At 42.2% G+C, this 23,989-nt stretch overlaps 1 protein-coding gene and 1 non-coding gene across 3 annotated transcripts; both read right to left on the reverse strand.

The window, feature by feature from the left end:
• Window positions 1-1,669: 1,669 nt before the first annotated feature.
• Window positions 1,670-1,742, reverse strand: TRNAC-ACA. Its single transcript has one exon. It is a non-coding gene; the product is annotated as a tRNA-Cys (tRNA).
• A 3,452-nt stretch (window positions 1,743-5,194) lies between these two features.
• Window positions 5,195-23,863, reverse strand: LOC122679580 (short-chain dehydrogenase/reductase family 16C member 6). 2 transcript variants are annotated; one of them, XM_043880402.1, is made up of 7 exons: window positions 23,727-23,863; window positions 19,369-19,715; window positions 13,998-14,129; window positions 11,953-12,052; window positions 10,840-10,984; window positions 7,231-7,356; window positions 5,195-5,844 (listed from the first exon to the last, which is right to left on the reverse strand). In XM_043880402.1, the coding sequence occupies exons 2-7, from the start codon at window positions 19,687-19,689 to the stop codon at window positions 5,718-5,720; spliced, it is 951 nt and encodes a 316-aa protein (XP_043736337.1). In that variant the 5' UTR covers window positions 19,690-19,715; window positions 23,727-23,863; the 3' UTR covers window positions 5,195-5,717. The 2 variants fall into 2 exon arrangements, with proteins under 2 accessions (XP_043736337.1, XP_043736338.1); XM_043880403.1 differs by having other exon boundaries at window positions 19,369-19,631; window positions 23,727-23,847.
• Between the last annotated feature and the right edge of the window lie 126 nt (window positions 23,864-23,989).

Raw genomic sequence — 23,989 nt, forward strand, 5'->3', positions numbered from 1 at the left:
ATTAAAGATCTAAATGTAAGACCAGAAACTGTAAAACTCCTAGAGGAAAACATAGGCGGAACACTCTCTGACATAAATCACAGCAAGATCCTTTATGACCCATCTCCCAGAGTAATGGAAGTAGAAGCAAAAATAAACAAATGGAACCTAATTAAACTTAAAAGCTTTTGCACAACGAAGGAAACTCTAAGTAAGGTGAAAAGACAGCCTTCAGAATGGGAGAAAATAATAGCACACGAAGCAACTGACAAAGAATTAATCTCAAAAATATACAAGCAGCTTATGCAGTTCAACACTATAAAAATAAACAACCCAATCAAAAAATTGGCCAAAGAACTAAATAGACATTTCTCCAAAGAAGACATACAGATGGCCAGCAAACACATGAAAAGATGCTCAATATCACTCATTATTAGAGAAATGCAAATCAGAAACCACAATGAGGTACCATCTCACGCCGGTCAGAATGGTTGCTATCAAAAAGTCTACAAACAATAAATGCTGGAGAGGGTGTGGAGAGAAGAGAACTCTCTTACAGTATTGGTGGGAATGCAAACTAGTACAGCCACTATGGAGAACAGTGTGGAGATTCCTTAACAAACTGGGAATAGAACTGCCATACGACCCAGCAATCCCACTCCTGGGCATACACACCAAGGAAACCAGAAATGAAAGAGACACATGTACCCCAATGTTCATTGCAGCACTGTTTACAGTAAACAACCTAGCTGTCCATCAGCAGACAAATGGATAAGAAATCTGTGGCACATATGCACAATGGAATATCACTCAGCCATTAAAAAGAACACATTTGAATCGGTTCTAATGAGGTGGATGAAACTGGAGCCTATTATACAGAGTGAAGTAAGTCAGAAAGAAAAACACCAATACAGTATACTAATGCATATATATGGAATTTAGAAAGATGGTAATGATGACCCTATGTTCAAGACAGCAAAAGAGACACAGATGTAAAGAACAGTCTTTTGGACTCTGTGGGAGAAGGAGGGGGTGGGATGATTTGAGAGAGTAGCGTTGAAACGTGTATATTATCGTATGTGAAGTGGATTGCCGGTCCAGGTTTGATGCATGAGACAGGGTACTCAAAGTCAGTGCGCTGGGACAACCCCAGAGGGATGGGGGTGGGGAAGGAGGTGGGAGGGGGGTTCAGGACTGGGGGGATACATGTATACCCATGACTGATTCATGTCAACATACGGCAAAACCCACCACAATATGGTAAAGTAATTAGCCTCCAATTAAAATAGATAAATAAATTAAACAAAAAAGAATCTGCCTGTAATGCTGGAGGCCTGGGTTCAATCCCTGGGTTGAGAAGATCCCTGGAGAAGGGCAGGCAACCCATTCCAGTATTCTATCTGGAGAGTCCCATGGACAGAGGAGCCTGGCAGGCTACAGTTCATGGAGTCTCAGATGACTGAGCGACTTTTGCTTTGCAAGGAGAGAGTAACTATCAATTATAATATTTTCCTGTTGCAAAAATGAATCTTCACTTCTCAAAGAAAGAAAGTGCTCAGTTGTGTCCAACTCTTTGCAACCCCATGGACTGTAGCCTACCAGCTCAATCACGCCTACCAGGTTCCTCCGTCCATGGGATTTTCCAGGCAAGAATACTGGAGTGGGTTGCCATTTCCTTCTCCAGGAGATCTTCCCAACCCAGGGGTTGAACCTGGGTCTACCTGCTTTGTAGGCAGACGCTTTACCATCTGAGCCACCAGGGAAGTCCATTGGCAACTTGGTATAAACCCCTATCAGGATTTCTGCCATAAGCCCTATGAGGTCACCGTGGAACCGCAGAGCAGGGCTCCTCACTTGCTTCCCTCACTTGCGGGGCTTGTCATTCATTCACACAAGCACGCTGTAGAGTTAGTAAAGTATAGCAGAAAACGTGTTTGCTAGGAGAACAAAGAACTAGAGCTCCAAGCATCCTTACCTTGTCCTGAAGAATCCTGGACGAGCCCCCAACATGAAAGGCTGCTGCTGAACCACAGAAGATGCCAGAATTCTTGGCCTTCAGAGGAGAAGAGTTCAATCTGAGGTCAGTGATGAGGCTTGATAGCTCAGAGTTTTTGTGTAATAAAGTTTTATTAAATTATAAAAGAGATAGAGAAAGCTTCTGACACAGACATCAGAAGGGGGTGACATGCTTACATGAATCTTCACTTCCCAAAACATCCCCATGAAGTGAAAAGGGCTAGGGTAACTGCAATTTTTGATAATTTGGTGGAAGGAAATAATAGATGTGACCAAATTTCAGAGTCAATAATCAATTCAGTTTTGTTGCTTCCACTGGACAGATTTCATTGCTCTATGTGAAAATGTGGAACATAGTTACATGAACAATTGTTATATATTCTCATGTTTCAGAAAGCACTGAAATAGGAAGAGAAAGTTCAGGGCCTGCTGCACCCCCCACATCCCCAGGAAATCTTTTAGTTTCAACTCCACCTCCAGACTCAGGGGACAGGGGTCCACTCTGAGGCTGAGAGGAGGAGTGGGAAAGGGGTGGCAGTCCCCCAGTCCAGACAGCCTTGAGCACAGACGTCAGTAATCTTCTTGTGGGGCCAGCTCCGGGGTGGGGAGATGCAGATAGGGCGAGTGCAGGACTTGACAAGGTCTTTGCCCCACAGAGCCGACATGGGCACTGCCTACAGCATCCCACATACCAGATTCCCCTACTCAGCCTCAGGGAGCCGTCCCTCCCCATCACATCCTGAGGAAGCATTCACAGCTCCTCTCAGTCTGCTGCAAGTCACCAATGGGTGATCATTTTCCTCATAAGCAACATTGATTAGAAACATATATGACAATTGACTCTTAACCAGGTTACCAGGGGAACAGAGCCAAGATGTCAACCTCAGGGAACAGTCTCTTGAAGACTGTTAGCATAGGTTAGCATTTACCCACAACCCAAATGAAAGAGCACAGAGAAACAGACTCTGCAGTTTCTAAACCTTGTCAACCTACAAGATGAGAAGCTAGAGTTCCGACAACATTAACTAGGAAACAGGCAAGACCAAACAAAACCGAAGCCCCTGTGTGGCTGAAAGTTGTCACAGAGATCTCATCCCTAAGTGACTGCCTTATCTGCAGCTGTGTTTCCAGTGCCACACAGAATGTGTGTGGGGTATGTGTGTGCCCTCAGTCACGTCTGACTCTTTGTGACCCCATGGACTGTAGCCCGCCAGGCTTCTCTGTCCACAGAATTTTCCAGGCAAGAATACTGGGGTGAGTTGCCATTTTCTTCTCCAGGGATTGAATTTGTGTCTCCTGCATTGGCAGGCGGGTTCTTTACCACTGCGCCACTGGGGAAGCTTGCCTCACAGAGTAGGTACTCAGTAAACGAGGCAGAACAAATGAACAAGTGAACGCATAAAAGACCCTCCTGAAGCCTGACAACTGAAAATAAGAGGGGCCCGATTAGAAGTAGCAGGAACCCTCCTGGCTGAGTGAAGTGGAAGGTGATGCCCAGCAGGGGTGTGGGGACTAGTTTACTTAGAGATAAATGGCCATTCAAAAGCCACTCCTGCGGGTCGACCCAGATAGACAGAAATATGCTAATTCTCCTTAGGCTTTAAGGAAAATTAATGGAAACTTAATGAAATTTTTAAAAAATGTATATAGTCATTTAAATACTTGGTTTAAGAAGGCAGAGAGATGTCAAAAATTTATAAAGATTTTTACCTACAGAACTGTTAAAAGACAACTCATTTCCTGAAAATTATTGCTTTTTGGAATTTTTATTCCTCTTTTAGTTCAAAAATTTCCTCTAGTTTATTGCAAGTTAAACTTTCTTTGCATAAATGTAGAAATACTATGTTCCAAAGACTAGAATGTGCATGCATACTAAGTCTCTTCAGTTGTGTCTGACTCTTCTCGACCCAATGGTCTGTCACCCGCTAGGATCCTCTGCCCACGGGATTCTCCAGGTGAGAATACTGGAGTGGGTTGGCATTCCCTCCTCCAGGGGATCTTCCCCACTCAGGGATTAAATCCAATCAGGGATTCTTTACCACTAATGCCACCTGGGAAGCCCCAAATAATAGGATAGATTTTATGTATTGAATGCTCACTTTTTGGTTAGCAAATAAAAGTGAAAGTCACTCAGTTATATCCGACTCTTTGTGACCCCATGGACTATACAGTCCATGGAATTCTCCAGGCCAGAATACTGGAGTGGGTAGCCTTTCCCTTCTCCAGGGGATCTTCCCAACCCAGGTCTCCCACATTGCGGGTGGATTCTTTACCAGCTGAGCCACCAGAGAAGCCCAAGAATACTGGAGTGAGTAGCCTATCCCTTCACTAGTGGATCTTCCCGACCTAGGAGTCAAACCGGGGTCTTCTGCATTGCAGGCAGACTTTTACCAACTGAGCTATGAGGGAAATATATACTTGATATTTCTTTTTTTTTTTTTTGGTTTTGCTGTAAGCACTAGCTCTTGACCTGTTAGAGACAAAGCTAGGTTTCTGTCCTGTGATTCAGCTCAAGTACATTTCCAAACTCACAGAGTCACTTAGGAGTGTTTGCTGGGGCTGTCAGGTGAGGTGCACATGTGAATTAGTATATACATTTTTAACAGGGGTGGCTCATGTAGTGTATGCAAACCCATCACAGTTAAGGCTAATTTATTGATTGAATTATAAAAATAAGTCTCTTCTTCAAACCAGCAGTACAGAGTCTAATATGTTCTTTTTTTTCCCTACGGAGTAAAGAAGAGAGGGCTTCCTAGCTGGTGCTAGTGATAAAGAATCTGCCTGCCAATGCAGGAGATGTAGGTTCGATCCCTGGGTTGGGAAGATCCCCTGGAGAAGGAAATGGCAACCCACTCCAGTATTCTGGTCTGGAGAAACCCATGGGCAGAGGAGCCTGGCAGGCTATAGTCCATGGGGTTGAAAGAGTCAGACATGACTGAGCACATGTGCGCGCTGTGTGCTAAGTCACTTCAGTCGTGTCTGACTCTTTGTGACCCTATGGACTGTAGCCTGCCAGGGCTACATGGAATGGGTTGCCATGCCCTTCTGCAGGGGGTCTTCCTGACCCAGGGATTGAACCTAAGTCTCTTATGTCTCCTGCATTGGCAGATGGGTTCTTTACCACTAGTGCCACCTGGAAACATTGTAACATATAAAGAAGCTAAGAATTACAGGCATATTCAGATACAAACAAACATGATTAGTTGTGGACTTATTTTATTGAATAAACAGATTCAGTGCCCCCCTAAGGATCTTGATATGGTCAGCCAGCTCCAGTAGGAATTAATAGGCACACAGAAAAGTGTTATTTTTCTTAACTGTTGTACTAAAAATTTTCTTTACATATAATGTTGAAAAATTATCAGCCTAAAACTGCAATTTTTAAAGTCTATTTATAGTTACTCTTTTTCTAAAAGTATCATCTACTCTATTTAAAAATTAACTTGAGGTTAATTTGCATTAATATATTTTTATTAATACACTGTATTCTCTGAGTTCTCTGACATTGGAATGGCTGCAGTGTTTTTTTTTTTAATCAAACTAAGAAGTGATAGGAAACTGTTGAGTATGTAATGTGAATGCCTAGGGAGATTGTGAAAGTGTCGGCTATGTCCCGGTGAGCACTTCTGGAAGCCTCGGTCATTGCTGGAAGTCTGGAGTGCTCTGAACATGAACAAGACTTCCAGCTCCTCATGACACTTTTACCACTTCTGGAACTTTAGCTACTGTTGTTTCCTCTCGGTTTTGGTCTGAACTTCCCCTGGGTTTTCTCGCTCTATGAATGAAGCCAGGGCAATGTCCATTCCAAGGTACTCAGCCAAGGCCATCAACATGTTTGGAGATATTACTCTAGAAAAAAGCAGAGAAAAAAAATTCAGAATGCTTTAGAAGGAGTCTAAAGAGACATCATCAGGGAATTCCCTGGTGGTACAATGGTTAGGGCTCTGGGCTTCTGCTGTAGGAGGCCTGGGTTCCATCCCTGGCGGGGAAACTAAGATCCCGCATAACACACAGCACAGCCAAACAAATAAATAAATAAACAAAAGAGAAATATCTTTGTAAAGATTACGTGTGAGTTCTCACGCCTCACACTATGTGGGTGTCACTGCTGAAAGGGACGAACGCGGAAATGTTGCATCATGGGAACTGAATGCTGTCTACAGAGCTTTGAACAGTCCCAGTGCTCAGGCCACAAAGTGTGTGTTGGTTGTTCAGTCGTGTCCAGCTCTTTGTGACCTCTTGAACTGGAGCCTGAGGGTTCCTCTATCCATAGAATTCTCCAGCAAGAATACTGGGAGTGGGTTGCATACCCTTCTTCAGGAGATCATCCTGACCTAGGGATTGAACCTGGGTCTCCTGCATTGCAGGCAGATTCTTTACCATCTGAGCCACCATGGAAGTCCCATTAGCTGTTTAATCCTGCAAAAATGACTTACTCTCTTTAAGCCTCAGTTACTCCAAGTGTGATAAACCGTGCAAGGCTGTCATGCAGAGTACGGCCCAGGCAGACACTTCATGAAACTTACACATTGTTCTCTGTTCTTTTCAGAAAAGATAGTGGGCCTGGCCTAAATGCACTCACAAGACTCTGGAACTTTCAGCATGAAGTTGCAGGTCTTCTTTCACCAGAGGAAGTGAGGAACTTGCCAAAAATCCTTAATATTTTTCTGGCAGTGCACTCGGGTTTATTGGTCCTTTGTTTTCAAAATAGAATTTTATGTCAGCTGAACTGATAGAATTCACCTCCTGTAATTGGGGTTTCTATTTGTTTTTCTTGAAGTTAATAATTTTTATTCTCTAAGAGGGTTTCCCAGGTGGCGCTAGTGGTAAAGAATCCACCTGCCAGTGCAGACATAAGAGATGTGTGTTTGGTCCCTGGGTCAGGAAGATTCCCCTGGAGAAGGGAATGGCAACTCACCCCAGAATTCTTGCCTGGAAAATCCCGTGGACAGAGGAGACTGGCAGGCTATATCTGTGTGGTTATAAACAGTCAGATATGACTGGAGCAACTTAGCACTTAGCACTCTGTAAGAACCAATAGCTTCTGAATTTTCTCAATGTCTGGAATAACTAAGCACAGCTAGAAATAGTCCAATAAATTGCCCTGGCATTATTTAGATATTCTTCTTCTTCAACCTTAAGATATGAGGTTGCTTTCTGGTAAAAGAGGTAGCAATGATGAGAGCAATTTGTTCACAAACAACCAAAATGATAGAGAAGTCGTTATTCACTTACTGTTTCAGTAACAATGCAATGTGAAAGAATCTGGGTAATATCAAGTACAACTGCTCCTCTAAAATAGCATTTAAAATATTTTGGGCAGCATACTCCTGTTTCAGCATGGGCAACAAAAGTGGATACCTGGAATAAAAAAATCACAAAAAGTTATATTGTTAAAGTGGTATTTTTTTGCTGCCATGGTGAGCACTAATCATTAAATTTTAGATATCAAGTCATCAACATATGTCTATAATATGCAAATCATGTGTAAATATTAGAAAAAGCCTTGTGTTTTCTCTCGTGATCATATTGGGACCAGTGCTAACACATTTCCAGCTTCCCCAGTGGCTCAGTGGCAAAGAGTCTGCCAGCAATGCAGGAGCCCCAGGAGATGTGTGTTCAATTCCTGGGTGTCAAAGATCCCCTGGATAAGGAAATGGCCACTCATTACAGTATCCTTGCCTAGGAGATGTAATGGATGGAGCAGCCCAGTGGGCTGCAGTCTGTGGGGTCACAAGAGTCAGATATGACTTAGCGAGCAAACAAAAGCTAACGTATTTCATTTCCTGGAGTGAATTCCTGGCATTTATTGATTTTCTCCTCTGTGATGGTCTAGATCTATGGAAGGAAGTGCTTTGAGATTTTTTTTCTTTTCTCTCTTTCAGCCCAAACATCAGATATTTGTATACTATTAAGAAGTGGAACTGCAAAATTATTTCACTGAAAGGAAAGAGCTCCTGAGCATGTATAATGTGGCTTTATTTTAAGCACACTATTGTTACTACAGTAAGCAAACTCAGATGTTTGCAAAATCAATTGGAGTTGAAATGGGATGAACATGTAATGAAGCTCCCATTAGACATTACTTTGACATTTTATACTTTTATATTATGCTTCTGTGTTTCTTGAACCACACCTCCTCAAAAATTCTATTTTTTTGTGTGTGTGTTCAATCACTTAGTTGTGTCTAACTCTTTGCAACTCCATTGGCTGTAGCCTGGCAGGCTCCTCTGTCCATGAGATTTTCCAGGCAAGAATACTGGAATGGTTAGTCATTTATATGTAAATTAATGTTTTTCATTAAATTTGGGAGGTTTTCAGCCATCCATTTCTTTAAATGCTTTTTTTGTTTTTTCCCCTTATTTCTTTGTTATTCTCCTTCTGCGTATGTTGATGTGATTAAAGGTATCCCAGCTTTCTCTGAGGATCTGTTCCTTTTTTTCCATTTATGTTCTCTCTTCCTTCTGGTTGCATATTCTCTGTTCATTTGTCTTGAGGTTCATTTTTTTTTTCTTTTTCTGCCAGCCCAAATATACTGTTGAGCTGCTCTAGTGCATCTTCCCTTTCATTTACTCTTCTTTTCCAATCCCAAATTTATATTTGCTTCTTAAAAAAATCTGTATTTATTTATTAATATTTGATGAAACATCTCCATTCTAAAAATATGGATTTCTTTAGCTCTTTGAATGGATTTAAAATGGCTGCTTTGAAGTTTGTCTGCTAAGTCCAGCATCGGGGTCCTTTTCAAAGCAATTTCCATTGCCTATGGGTTTTTCTCATGTATGGGTCACACTTTTCTGTGTATTTGTATATCATACTTTTTATTAAAAACTGAACATTTTAGATGATATATGGTAGCAACTCTGGATAACTGTCCTCTGCGACTGTTTGCTTGTTTATTTCCTCAGTCACTTGGCTGAAACTAGTTCCATAAGGTCTATCTCTCCTCCAAGGTGTGGCTTCTGATGTCATTCCTTGAAGGACTCCATCCGGGGAATCTGTGGTTTTAACCGGGCAATCTTTGACCGCCTCTTTCTCTTAAGGCTCTAGCTGGTCTGTCTCTATCTGTATCGTTATCTACCTCTTATGCTGTAGTTTGCTAGCTGGTGGTACTATTTTTTTTTTTTTTTGAAGATGCTCTGATTTATGGTTTTATCCAATGGCAGAGGGAGAGAGATGTCAGTCTTTGCTGCTGACTGTGACCTTGTCTGTCAGAACCTCTGTTATGAAGCAGGAGTTGGGTGATGAGAAAATGACTCCTCACTGGAGTTCTCACCTTAGCTATCAAACAGAGTCTGGGGGAATGGTGGGAAGTAATGCTGCCCCCCAGCTGCTGTTACCAGCCTGTATGGATCTTCCAGCACCCAGAACCTGGGGCTTGGGGTCTGCTGATTTTTACTGTCCGGTAAGTCTACCACACATAGGTCTTTTGCCACATGACTCTTGCTCCAGCAACAAAGAGCTGTGGAAAGCAGGATTGCTTTCTTCAACAACAGCCTCTCCCCAGGTCTTCCCTGTCGTGGAGGTGGAGGAATAAACACTGTCTGACTGAGTCTATCCTTTCATTATAGGCCTTCCACGGAAATTGGGATCTTTCAGTATTCACCTGCTGCCAAACCACCCAGAGGGGTTCTCCCTCTCCGGGGACTGGTGTGTGTGTGTGCATGCTGCATGCTTAGTTGCTTTTTGTGACCCTGCAGACTGTAGCCCTCCAGGTTCCTCGTCCATGGGATTCTCCAGGCAAGAACACTGGAGTGGGTTGCACTTCCTCCTCCAAAGGATCTTCCCTACCCAGGGATCAAACTCAAGTCTCCTGTGGCTCTGGCATTGGCAGGCGGGTTCCTTACCACCGAGCTGCCTGGTAAGCCCCTCCAGAGACTGGGGGACATGGGAATTACCACTGGTTTGCCAAGCCCCTGAAACAGTTGTTCTGCAAGGCAGAGCTGTTGCCTGGAGGATGAGTGTTGTTCCTGGTTCCAATGCCAAGGCCTCTCAGAGTTCTTACCGAATTTCTGTAGGTTTTGTTAAATAAATACTTCTCAATGGGTTGCCTGCTCTTTGGTCAGTCTCCAAAGATTTTAAATAATTGTCTTTGCTAATTTTGACTTGCATGGTAGATGTTTCTTTGTGAGAGTATTTTCCCTGCTGTCCTGTCAACTCCATCACCTGTTTTGACACTTTTAATTTTATGATTTCCCTAGACTCTAAATAGCCTCATTGATTTTTAGACAGGCTTTTTGTTGGCTGTCTCTCTTTCCTACAGATATAGCTGATTCATAGCATTTGGTTCCTGTCAAGCACCTTTTTAGCTATTGTAATGACTACACTGGCCCAGACCATGTCTATATTTCTTAATATATTCTACTGACTGGCTCCTTTGTATAAAAGTCTTCGTATTTCACTTGTTTCTTCCTTGGTCTATTCTACCAAATATAAACTTATATCATCCTCCAATATTCCCCCACATATATTATTCAATCTTTCAAAACATTTTATCTTTTGGCTGATTTTTACTTCAGTATTCTTTTTAGAAAAGAAATTATCTTCTTAACACAACAATGCTAAAGATTTTAATAACTTCTCACTACCAACTTTCCTGTTATATTGTAATATTCTGATTAGCAATTTAGGTTTACGTTTTCACAATAATTTACCATTATTATCCTTAAATGGAGTAAACTCATTAATTTAATGCAGGTTGAATGTTTTCTTTGACTAACTCAGGCATTCAACCGATGTCTTTTGTTTTACTTTTCATATTTCAAAACTTCAAAATGAAAGATGATAATTATCTATATTGGAAGATTATCGTAAGAGCGAAGATTACTGTAAGATTTCACTTACTTGGTTGAACACCCCTCAAACATTCCAGTTTTGATAAAATATGGGCAAACAATGGTGGTTTTAATATTAGTTTTTTGTAATAGTCTTAATTCAAAGTGGAGAGACTCCGCAAAGCCACAAGCTGCAAACTTGCTGGCACAGTAATCTGAAACAGAGTGAGGAGCTGTTAGCAGCAGACTTTGACAAGTTAATTCATGGAATTATTTTGAAAATGGAAACTCCCTTCCCTTTCTTTGGCTTATTCTGGGGGCAAAGTGAAAGTGTTAGTCACTCAGTTGTGTCCTAATCTTTGCCACCCTATGGACTGTAGCCTGCCAGGCTGCTCTGTCCATGGGATTCTCCATGCAAGAATACTGGAGTGGGTTGCCATGCCCTCCTCCAGCGGATCTTTCTGACCCAGGTATCAAACCTGAGTCTCTTACATTGACAGGCAGATTCTTTACCATCTAAGCTACCAGGGAAAGCATCACTGTTACAGTCAATTTTGGGTGGCCACTCCAGTCCTATAGCTCTATACAGCATACCAACAACAAAATGAAAATGATTTCAATTTCTCTTAACCTAAGAAGACTACAAAGCCAATTGGTTCTTTTTTTCTCTTTGTGTTATTTTTTATTAAGAAGACAGTGATTTTATTATTTTAAAATATATGTATTTGGCTGCCCCAGGTCCCAATTACATCATGTAGGATCTTTTCTTGTGGACTCTCTAGTTGTAGTGCATGGGCTTAGCTGCTCCGTGGCATGTGGGATCTTAGTTCCCTGACCAGGGATCTAACTCACATTCCCTGAATTGCAAGGAAGATTCTTAACCACTGCACCACCAGGGAAGTCCCACCGTTATTTTTTATAGAGGAGGGGAGCAGCAACATGAATGGCCCTACAGATGGTCGTACTAAGTGAAGTAAGCCAGACAGAGAAAGACTAGTACCATACGATATCATTTATGTATGGGATTCAAATTTAGGAAATGGGAAGGAATCCTAGCGTTACAAACAGAGCCAAAGGTACTAGAGACTTCCCCTTGGTGAAGAAGAGTTCTCCATGCCTTGGAAGGGTCCTGACTTCTGCGTGCTGTGAGCTGGAGATACAAAGTCACGGGTGGAGCACTCACCTGACAGACCGTTGATCCCGGTCACTCCTGCTACACTTGAAATGCAGACTAAGTGACCATGGTTAGCTTCAAGCATGGCAGGAAGGAAGGCCTTACAAGTCTGGAAGATACAAACACACTGTGTCAATATTTATTACTCATTCTTTCTGCTCAAGATGTGATCAACCTTCAGGCTCACTTAATAAATATTTATTTAACACCTGGTGTTTGCATGTCTGACTCTTTGCAGCCCCATGGACTGCAGCCTGCCAGGCTCCTCTGTCCATGGGATTTCCCAGGCAGGAACAGTGGAATGGGTTGCCATTTCCTTTCTCCAGGGGATCTTCCTGACCCAGGGATCCAACTGGCATCTCTTATGTTGCTACCATTTTTCTGTTTCCAGTTGAAAATAATGTTTTCCTCACAGGGGAAAGGGTGACTGGATATTTCAAGGGTCTGTTTGTGTTTCTAGCCCTGTGTGTCAGTGGAGGGCTTTTTAAAGACATTCTAGAAGATAAATTTATATTATAAAGACATTATTTGTTCTGGATGTACAGATTCCCACCATTATAGAGAAAAGAAAGGAATGCAAGTGTGTGTTGAGGAAGCATTTAGTCATCAAAAACACATCAATGAAACTTTGGGAATATCATTTTAACCAGAGACATACATACAAATACAGGTTTACCTGTAGGTACAATCAAGGTAACTCTGTGAAATAATGACATGTATTTGATAAATAGGTATATTTATAAAATAGGTATATTTGATAAATAGGTATATCTATTTTCCCTGATTTGATCACATGCGGGGTGTAATACAAACAAGTGTCAGATTTGCTTGTCTTTATTTTATTGTATTTGTTGTAAGATTCCATTTTTCTTATGCAAAAAGTTTCTTATGACTGAACTTCCTAAATGTTTTCCCCCTGGTTATAGATTAGATCAGTTATCACTATTTCCATAAAATAGCTCAGGTTATGAAGACAGCAAGTACATGTTCAGTTGAATTGCAACAAATGATGACTCTATTGTTAAAATAAAAAAAGAACTAGTGTTTTTTAACTTTGGACAGGTTTGCCAATTACTTGGACTTTGTTTCTCCACCTGCATTGCCTTTTGCAATTTTTAAAAATTACCTTTTGGACAACCTTTTAATATCAACAGTAACTGTGTTACTCTGTAATGTCAACTTAAAAGACTTCAAGACTTTAGAAGACTATTCAGTTGGGTCAATTTACAGGAAATATTTGGCTCCCCATAAAATTTTAAAAGAAGTTCAAAGTCATACAGAAAAGCATGGAGGCACCCAGCAGGCTGTGGTGTGGACAAGGAATGTTGCCTGCCACCCTTGGACATCAAGGAGATCAAGCCAGTTAATCCGAAATGAAATCGAACCTAAATATTCATTGGAAGGATTGATGTTGCTGCTGAAGCTCCAATACTTTGACCACCTGATGCAGAGAATGGACTTATTGGAAAAGACCTTGTTGCTGGGAAAGATTGAAGGCAGGAGGAGGAGGAGGTGACAGAGGATGAGATGGTTGGATGGCGTCACCAACTCAGTGGACATGAGTTTGAGCAAGCTGCGGGAGATGGTGAGGTACAGGGAAGCCTGGCATGCTGTAGTCCATGGGGTCGCAGAGAGTCGGACATGACTCAGCAACTGAACAAGAATACCAGCAAACAAAGGATGTTTTGGCCATCAAGCCCATAGCCACCTCTGCCTCCAACTTTGGATAGTCCAAGAGTTCTGCTTAGTCTATCAATGGGATATCAACAGATAAATGGTTGACTAGTTGTTTATAGAATTTGGACTTCCCTTGTGGCTCAGCTGGTCAAGAATCTGCCGGCAATGCTGGAGATCTGGGTTTGATCCCTGGGTTGGGAAGATCCCCTGGAGAAGGGAAAGGCTATCCACTCTAGTATTCTGACCTGGAGAATTCCATGGACTACAGTCCATGGGGTCAAAAAGAGTTGGACATGACTGAGTTACTTTCACTTATAGAACTACATGAAATTCTCATATTCACCAACAAAACAAAATGAAAAAGAAAGAAGATTTACCCAGAAGTGAGACATGGCATTGATAAGAAATGATCTTTCCACCATGTGGTCTGGAGTTTTGAGGAACTCTCTTCCCGTCACGACCCCTGCATTGTTAATAAGGATAGTCACATTGCCCACTTCCTTCTTAACCTGTGCAGAAGTGAGGCAAATAATTCATTTATGTTAGGTTACTTATTTTTCCATGCCATTATTATTATTATTATTTTTGCTTTATTCAGATAGTTTCTTTAAGCTTAGTTAGTTTATCTCTCTCATAGAAATTCAGCAAGTTTAAAGTAGCTTTATGATTGATTGTGTAAAAAAAACCACATTGATTTGCCAGTTTTTCTTTGTGTGTGCAGAGATGACCGGGTGTTGCAGTGTATTTTCTCTGCCTCCTATTTTTGTCATGTTACTCTCCCTTTTTGCCAGAGGTGAACGCCGGGGGTACTGCAGAGTGCTGTCTCTGTTTCCCTGTGTGGCTCTCAATGTCTCCCTTTGGATGGTGGTTGTATCTCTCTTCAACCCGGTGTGTGTGGCAGTTACTTCTGTAGGTGCCGTCTTCCTGACTCCTCTGTGACCAGGTGCAAGAGCTCATCCCACCCCTGTGGGATCACAGGTATCTGTGGGCCTGTGACCTCTGTCAAAAAGACCTCCCCAGGTCTAATTATTGCCTGTGCCCAGTTATTTCCCTGAGTTTCCAGCTGTGCTACCCCTGCTGTGTCCTGAGGGTCTTCCTTCACCCTTCCTTCTGAATTGCTTACCTCATCTGCTTATGGAACCCACTACCACCAGCTCTACTCGGAGGAAGCTGGGCTCCAGGAAACACTGCAGTGACCTTGATAAAGCTGGCCTGGGGCAAAACATGATGTAAAGCATGATGCATGTTCAAACGACGATTTGAAGATGTATTTGCCCTCAACTGTATCTTTGGTGCTGTCACGACAATCTGTTCTTTTTTCCGAACAGGAAGCACTACTGCCTTGACTTGGTTGTCCTGGCCCCACCTACTGCTCTGTGTTGAGGCTTCCAGATCACATGGTGGGGAGATATTAGGAAAAAACCACTCCTGATGTCATCAAGTTGAACAGGCTCTGAAAGGAAGGGTTATTGTTGCTGCACCAATGTTGGGCAGAGTGAGTGGGCCCCTCTGCTTTGGAGAGGGGCAGTACAGGGGCAAACACCCAAGAGATGTGAGCTTTTGGCTTGACGAGGGAGCCCGTGTGAGCAAGTGCTTGATATTAGACCAACTTGGGGAGGAACTTGGGCCTCTGGAGGATGGGAAATCTTTGGCGTAAGGCATTCTTAAATATTTAAGAAAAACCTAACGGTCACCATCATCCTGTCCAAGAAGATCCCTCAGTCTTAGGGACCCAGGGCTAAGAGGAACTTTATCTAGGTAATAGGATTTAATTTTCACTGCGAGTTTAGGAAAGCATTCTGATCCCAGTTTATAGATGAGGAAACAGAGGTTCTCAGAAGTTAAGATTTTGCCAAAGGATAGCTTTTGGCTTTCGAGAAGAATCACAGTGATTCTCACTCAGTTTGGACACACATACAAGAAAATAAAAGCTCTTTTTATCTAGATTTACTTCTCTGTGGCCAAGATGATTACTTCTGTAACAAACAAATCTCACGTATGTGAACGTGCACACAGACATACTAATAAATATAAATACTTGATTGGACCTGGACATTTGGGAATAAAGCATGAGGCTGGTTATTCTAACAAAAACAATTCATTTGTGTACTGGGTTTCTGTGGTGGAGATGAGAAAGTTACCTCAGTCAGATTTTGGGAAATTAATTACTGAGCCCTTTATTAAAAAAAATTTAATATTATCATTGTTTTTTTGGCTATGCCCCATGGCATATGGGATCTTGGCTCCCTGACCAGGGATCAAACCCAAGCCCCCTACAGTGGAAGCCTGGAGTCTTAACCACTGACTTCTAGGGAACTCCCATTACTGAGCCCTTTAGAATGCTGTTATTGAAGTTTCCTATGAATTTCAGGGGTCTGGATAATGTCCATGGCTTGTTGACATTCTGGTAGATTAAGTCTAACAGTAGTATTAATATTTGGGTTTCTTGGGAGTTGATAAATAACTGAAATTATACAGAAGAGTTGATATTAATAAAATGGTTGGCTTAGAAGAATTCTATTTACAGGACTGTGAGAAAAGAAAAGTCTAAGATACATTCAAATGGTGAAAAGATAATTTTTGATTAAAGTTTTTGGCCTCATTTTCTACTAGACAGCAAGGAAATTTTAAACAAGAGAGAAAGATTCATTGGGGGTGATGGAAATTACAGTGCTTTTGATAGAAGGAAGAGGACTATGAGGGTGTCTTTACTGCTGACACATTGGTGGGTCACTGCTGGGGATGTGGCAGGGGTCTTGATTCCAGGCGGAGGGAACCCCAGTTCTACTTTGTTACTAATTTGCTCTATGCCTTGGCTTCCTGTCATCAGTAGAGCGGACAATGTTATTGTGCCCACATTACTATAAAGATTATATATGAACCCAGAGCCTGTTATACAGAGTGAAATAAGTCAGAAAGAGAAAGACAAATACTGTATATTAACGCATATATATGGAATTTAAAAAGATGGTACTGGTGATCCTACACGCAGGGCAGCAAAAGAGACACAGATGTAAAGAACAGACTTTTGGACTCAGCAGGAGAAGGTGAGGGTGGGATGCTTTCAGAGAATAGCACTGAAACATACACATTACCATATAGAAAATAGATGACCAGTGTGAGTTGGATGGATGAAGTGGGGCACCCAAAGCTGGTTCTCTGGGACAACCCAGAGGGATGGGGTGGGGAGAGAATGGGGAGGGAGGTTTAGGATGAAGGGGACCCATGTACACCTGTTGCTGATTCATGCTGATGTATGGCAAAAATTATCACAATATTGTAAAGTGATTATCCTCCAATCAAAATAAATTAATTGAAAAACAAAAGATTATATATGATGGCGCTACAAATTTCAGAGTCCTGATCTGTGACTTAGAGGTGGTCCTGGGACTGCCACTCCCCCATAAGCTCCTTCCCTGAGCTAGCCCCTGCCACCTTGCTCTGGCAACAACATACATCTGATTGTGATTCCACTTGTTCTGTTCTACAAACCCCTGGGATCTATATATAATCACTAGGTTATATCCTCATTAGTTGGTGATGGATTATAAAGAACAGATCCTATGGGATCCCAACAAAGAAGGAGGCAATAGTAATTGAAGCTGAAGGACTTCCTTGGTGGTCCAGTGGTGAAGAATCCTTGCCTGCCAATTCAGGGGACACAGGTTTGATCCCTGGTGTGGGAAGATCCCATATGCCTGGAAGGAACTAAGTCCATGCGTCACAACTACTGAGCCTGCACCCTAGAGCCCGTGTTCTGCTTTAAGAGAAGTCACCACCATGAGAAGTCCATACATTGCAATGAGAGAGCAGTCCTCACTTGCTGCTCCTGGAGAAAACCTACACGCAGCAACAAAGACCCAGTGCAGCCAAAAATAAACAAATCAATGAACAATTGAAAAAGGACTTTGAGGCAGAAAAGTGAAGAGGAGGGTTCAGAAGGTAAGTGTCTATGTAGATTGCCAGAGGGACGGATAGTCCCTCAGAGATTCTGTCATCACACTGAGTTGCGTGGACAATTTCAGGTCACATAGCAGAGGATGAGAACGACTTAGACCGCCCCACTCCTGTCCTGGGCATGTTTGGTTCTGCCCATGACCGGTTTCAGCATCTTGGGCAACTTGCACACGCTTCCTACTGCTTAGTTTCCTCATTTGTAAATGACAAGGATGCTAACCGTATACTCCCAAGAGGGCTATGTGTGTAGGTTAAAGGAGTTATTATGTGCATAAGGTGCTCAGAACAGTAGCTACTTGTAATATTGTGTTTTGTCTTATTCTATCTTCACTTGGTTTTGAGGCTCTGGCTAGAGGCCAGGGCATTCCCCATCTTGATCAACCCATTAAGGTTACATGCCCAGCACCTTGCCCACTGGGGAAGGCTGTAGGCTACCATGTGTGTTTGCTAAGTTGCTTCAGTCATGTCTGCCTCTTTGCGACCCCATGGACTGTAGCCTGCCAGGCTCCTCTGTCCATGGGATTCTTCAAGCAAGAATGATTACTAGAGTGGGTTGCCATGCCCTTCTATGGGGGATCTTCCCAACCCAGGGATCGAACCTGTGTTTCTTACATCTCCTGCTTTGGCAGGTGGGTTCTTTATCATTATCACCACCTAGGAAGCCCATAGGCTACCGTATGTACACTGTCCTAATGGCCCTAGTGTCAGGTATCAGAGGGCTAGGAAGAGCCCCGATGCCCCAGATCCTGCCCCTGTGGTTCCTCTTAACCCATCCTAAGCTGGTTGATCCTGCCTCAGCTTTCTGACTTGTGGAAACCACAGTGCAGGCTCTGGTTCATGCCCTTTCTCTCACCTGCCTCCTGACCCACCCAGTGTTTCCCCTGGAGGCCCTGTGTGGTGTGCCGTGTCCTCCCCAGGGAACTGTGAGTCTCACAGAATTGTGACACGCTTTCTGCTCTCTCTCTCTCTAGGTCTGTATTTATCTTCACTGCACCTCACCCAAGGCATATGGCTAAAACACCACGTGAGGGCTGGACTGTTGCTAGAGGGTATGGTAATTACACAATAAGTACCTATTATAATTAAAACATTTATCAGTACTTAGTGACTGGCGTGCTGCAGTCCATGGGGTAGCAAAGAGTTAGACATGACTTAGCAACTGAACTACAACGACAACAAGTGTGAAGTTAGAATGAATATCCATAAGTTAAATCTAAGGGGAAATGTAGTCTAGAAATAAAGCTTCTTCCCCATCCTCCCTACTTTCTACCCTCAGTACTAGGTGACAGTGGGTGTACACTGGAATCATACAATACAGAGACCTAAAACTGTCCTCTTGAAGATCATCTGGTCCAATCTTTTCATTTTACTGATAAAGAAACAAGGACCTAGAGAGGACAGGTAGCTAGACAGGGCTAGTTCTAGTTTCTACTAACTTCTGGTGGCAAATGAGTTATCAGAAAAGCAGCTGGCAACAACTCAAAAGGCTCATCAAATTCACAGTTGCATTGTTTTCTTCTGTTTCCTTTTCTGGAGGTCACAAATTCAGGTTCTTTTTTGGGGGGGGGGTGGCTACATGTGGGATCTTCATGACCCCTGCACTAGAAGTGGAGTCCTAACCACTGGACTGCTAGGGAAGTCCCCACAAAGTCAGATTTCTGACATGCAGAATCAAGCAAGAGGCATAGGAAAAGAACTGTATGACAAAATTCCTCCTCTTCTTTTTGCAAAAGCACACATTAGATGCAGTCCTTTTCTTGGGCATAGAACTAAGAACACCAGTCAGCTTACCTGATCAGCAGCTCTGTACACATCTTGTCTATTACTGCAGTCACACGTATAGGCAAATGCTTTGGCATCCTGCTTTTCTTTGATCATTCTACACGTTTCCATGTTGCCTTCTTCGTTAATGTCCCATAGAACTAAAATGGCTCCAAGCCTGGCAAATTTGATAGCCAATAACCTCCCAAGTCCACTTGCAGCTCCTGTTATAAGGACAATCTCTCCAGTAACGTCCTTTTTCTTCTTGGAAATTATCTTGTAAAATAAAGATTCTAAAAAATAATATAGAAATTTCCCCAAAAATATGGAGGTGTCGAGAAACACATTCATATTGATTCACTGAAGAAAGGAACGTCCTAATTACGAAAAAAGGTAACTGATAAATTCATGACATTATTACAATTGCAACACACATAAAACACAGTCCAAGGGAATTTCCCTTTGAGACATCAGTTCTTCAAAATATATATTTTGGCAACAGCTGCTACCATTGTTGCATGCTTAAATTATATAAGTAATGAGTATGAAAACATTTTACATTGACAAGAATCTTTCCAACTTGCAGGGCACTTCCTTACAGGCAATCTAATTTGATCTACAGGTAGATCTCAAGTTATTGGGAGAGCTTGAATATCAACTTGCCCAACATTACATGACTCCTAAACCAAGACTCTGGACTCTCAGCTGGCCATTTTTCTGTTATATGAACTCAATTCATGATCTTATATCTAATAGAAATTAATATAGAAGTAGTATTTCTTGCAATACAAATCTTTTTATATTTTCAAGTGCATGTGTGGGTGCCAAGTCTCTTCAGTCGTGTCCGACTCTTTGACCTATAGACTGTAGCCCAGTCTCCCCTGTCCATGGGATTCTCCAAGGAAGAATACTGGAGTGGGCTGCCATGCCCTCTTCAAGGGGATCTTCCTGACCCAGGGATTGAACCCATGTTTCAGTCTTGTTTATTGGCAGTCGGGTTCTTTACCACTGGTCCCACCTGGGAAGGTCTATATTTTCACATAATCCTTATAATATCCCTCTGACAGGGTCAAACCAGGTACAGTTACTACTGGTTTATAGTGAGGGGTCTGAGACAAAAAAGATTGAGTAGACTCATTCAAGGGCTTCCCAGGTGGAGCTAAAGGTGAAGAACCTGCCTGCCAGTGCAGGAGACCTAAGAGATACAGGTTCAATTCCTGGGTCAGGAAGATCCCCTGGAGGAGGGCATGGCAACCCACTCCAGTATTCTTGCCCGGAGAATCCCCACGGACAGAGGAGCTTGGAGGACTACAGTTCATGAGGTTGCAAAGAGTCAGACATGACTGAAGTGACTCAGCACACATGCACCCAGACTTATCGAATGTCACATAGCCAGCTAATAAAATAGGAAATGTCAAGATTGAGGACAGAGGTCTCCTGAATGAAGTCCAGACCTTTAACATTCAAATAGGCTATTTCTGGAGCTGATGTGCCCTTTTCCAGACCTATCTTTTAAAAAATAAAATAATGGAGCAGTTTTTCTTTTTGATGATGTGTCCTTGATTTTTTATAATCATCTTCTGTTATACTTGAACATTCTTACACAATTATTTCATGTAGAAGTTTAACGTGGTCATCCTTAAAACCCACATTAAAAGAAACCACAGCTCCTACACTGTTGGTGGAAATATAAGTTGGTGCAGTCACTATGGAAAACAGACTGAAAGTTCCTCAGAAAGCTAAACAGAATTATCATGTGATCCAGCAATCCCACTCCTGGGCATATTCCCAGACAAAACTATAATTCATAAAGATACATGCACCCCTATATTCACAGCAGCAGTATTCACAATAGCTAATAAATGGAAACAGCCTAAATGTCTGCTGACAGATGAATGGATAAAGAAAATGTGGTACATATATACAATGGGATACTACTCAGCTATAAAAAAGAATGAACTAATGCCAGTTACAGCAACCTGGATGCAACTAGAGATTATCATACTAAGTGAAGTAAGTCAGACAAAGAAAGACAAATACCATATGATATCACTCATGTGTGGAATCTAAAATATGGCACAAATGAACCTATCTATGAAACACAAGCAGACTCACATACATAGAGAACAGACTTGTGGTTGCCAAGGGGCACAAGGGAGGCACAGAGATGGACTGGGAATCTGTGGCTAGAGATGCACGCTATTATATCTAGAATGGATACTACACAACAAGGTCCTACTGTAATAGCACAGGAAACTATATCCGAACTCCTGGGATAAGCCATAAAAGAATATTTAGAAAAGAATATGTGTAAAACTGAGTCACTTTTCTGTACAGCAGACTAGCACAACATAGTAAGTTGTGTTGTACTTCTACACAATAGTAAGTCAACTATACTACTTTGATAAAAAACAAAACAAAAAACCAGACCAGAGCTTCTTGAAGAAAGAACAAGAAGTAGCATCATCATCATAAAAGCAGCAGCAATAGATTTGGAATCTTCCGACACACCAGGCAAGTTCTAAGTCTCTGCATGCATTAATTCAATTAGCTCTTCCAAGGGCCACCCTGTTACTGAGAGGCTAAGCCAACTAGTCCATGGTCACAGTTAAAAATTATGAAGATGGAATCTGAACCCACATAGTGACTTTATAGCCAAGCTCCAAGCACTACGAGATATAGTAAAGAAAAAAAAATTGAGTCTGGTGGAAAGAATTATTTTTGTGTTACATCTACTTCAAATCATTGAGGAATTAATTTTGGGATTTTTCTAGGGCCCAAGTGAGAATGCTAGAGTGGGTGACCCATGCTCCCTTCATCTGTTCTTGCTTCATCAAAGTTCTTGCTGTTAGCCCTGGCCAGTCAGAACTTTCCACTGAGAAAAGATAGAAAAGAGCATTATTGCCAGACACTGTTATAAATATTTGTGTGTGTTTCCAACGGGCCAAAAAAAAAAAAAAAAAAAATCCCCAGGAAAGTGTCAGGGCCTTTGTTGAATTAAATGAGTATGTACTGAACCTGAGTCTTTTTTTTCTTTAAATTGGAGGGTAATTACTTTATGATGTTGTGTTGGTTTCTGTCATACACACGTGAATCAACCGTAATTATGCATATGTCCCCTCCCTCTTGAACCTCCCTCCCACCCTCTACCCCATCCCACCCCTCTCAGCTCAGTTCAGTTCAGTCATCAGTCGTGTCTGACTCTTTGCGACCCCATGAATCAGAGCACTCCAGACCTCCCTATCCATCAACAACTCCCAGAGTTTATTCAGACTCATGTCCATCGAGTCGGTGATGCCATCCAGCCATCTCATCCTCTGTCATCCCCTTCTCCTCCTGCCCCCAATCCCTCCCAGCATCAGGGTCTTTTCCAATGAGTCAACTCTTCCCATGAGGTGGCCAAAGTACTGGAGTTTCAGCTTCAGCATCAATCCTTCCAATGAACACCCAGGACTGATCTCCTTTAGGATGGACTGGTTGGATCTCCTTGCAGTCCAAGGGACTCTCAAGAGTCTTCTCCAACACCACAGTTCAAAAGCATTAATTCTTCCGTGCTCAGCTTTCTTTATAGTCCAACTATCACACCCATACATGACCACTGGAAAAACCATAGCCTTGACTAGACAGACCTTTGTTGGCAAAGTAATGTCTCTGCTTTTTAATATGCTATCTAGGTTGGTCATAACTTTCCTTCCAAGGAGTAAGCGTCTTTTAATTTCATGGCTGCAGTCACCATCTGCAATGATTTTTCCCACCCCTCTTGGTTGTCACAAAGCACCGGGTTGAGCTCCCTGAATCAAACAGCAAATTCCCACTGGCTATCTATTTTACGTATAGTGACATATATGTTTCAATGCTACTCTCTCAATTTCTCTCACCCTCTCCTTCCCCCTGCTGTGTCCCCAAGTCTGTTCTCTATGTTTGCATCTCTATTCCTGCCCTGCAAATAGGTTCATAATTTTTCTAGATTCCATACATATGTGTTATTCTATATATCTGTTTTCCTCTTTCTGACTCACTTCACTCTGTATCACAGGCTCTAGGCATTGAGTTTTAAAGATGTTAAGTTATGATCCCTGGACCTGAGAAGCAGGGAGTCCAGTTCTGGGAGATGACGAAGAAACACAAGGTTGCAGAGTGAAATTGCGGCAGGCAAAGCTTGGTTCCAGGGTTGGGGAGAGGGAATGTGGTTTTCAGTAGAAGTTAAGAAAATGGGCAGAAGCATTTGCATTTGAGCTCTGCTCAAGTGCAAATTTGAAGTCTGCCTTTCAGACAGAGCAAGAGAAAAGGCATTCTAGGTCTTTTCTGTTAACAATTTGGATTTATTAAGAATATTAACTTATATCCCTAAAATCATCATCCTTGGAAAAATGTAGAGTTCTGCTTACCTTGATGTTCACCAAGAGTTTATGGAGATTTCAAGTGCTCATTCAGGAAAGAGATCAAGCTATGGAAAATTCTTGCCTTCCCAAACTTATGTAGACTTTGGCTCAGGTGCAACCCTGGCAACATGTAGTATGTCACAATCACGAGAGGCAACCGTATCTTACCATCTATTACAAATGAACACAAAAGGAGCAGCGTTGGGGCTCTGCGTCACAGAATTCTTGAATGGAGAACAAGATTTCAACTCTCCTCATCCTTTTTCTGT

Source organism: Cervus elaphus, chromosome 21 (assembly GCF_910594005.1).
Source record: "Cervus elaphus chromosome 21, mCerEla1.1, whole genome shotgun sequence".
NCBI lineage: Eukaryota > Metazoa > Chordata > Mammalia > Artiodactyla > Cervidae > Cervus > Cervus elaphus.

Excerpts from the sequence above, each read along its gene's own strand:
- LOC122679580 (XM_043880402.1), bottom strand. The coding sequence starts at position 19,689 with ATGAATGTGTTTCTCGACACCTCCATATTTTTGGGGAAATTTCTATAT. Across the intron at positions 14,130-19,368 it reads TGTACAGAGCTGCTGATCAG|GTTAAGAAGGAAGTGGGCAA; the intron begins GTAAGCTGACTG and ends ACTTCTGCACAG. Across the intron at positions 7,357-10,839 it reads TTTGAGGGGTGTTCAACCAA|GTATCCACTTTTGTTGCCCA; the intron begins GTAAGTGAAATC and ends TTTTTATTCCAG.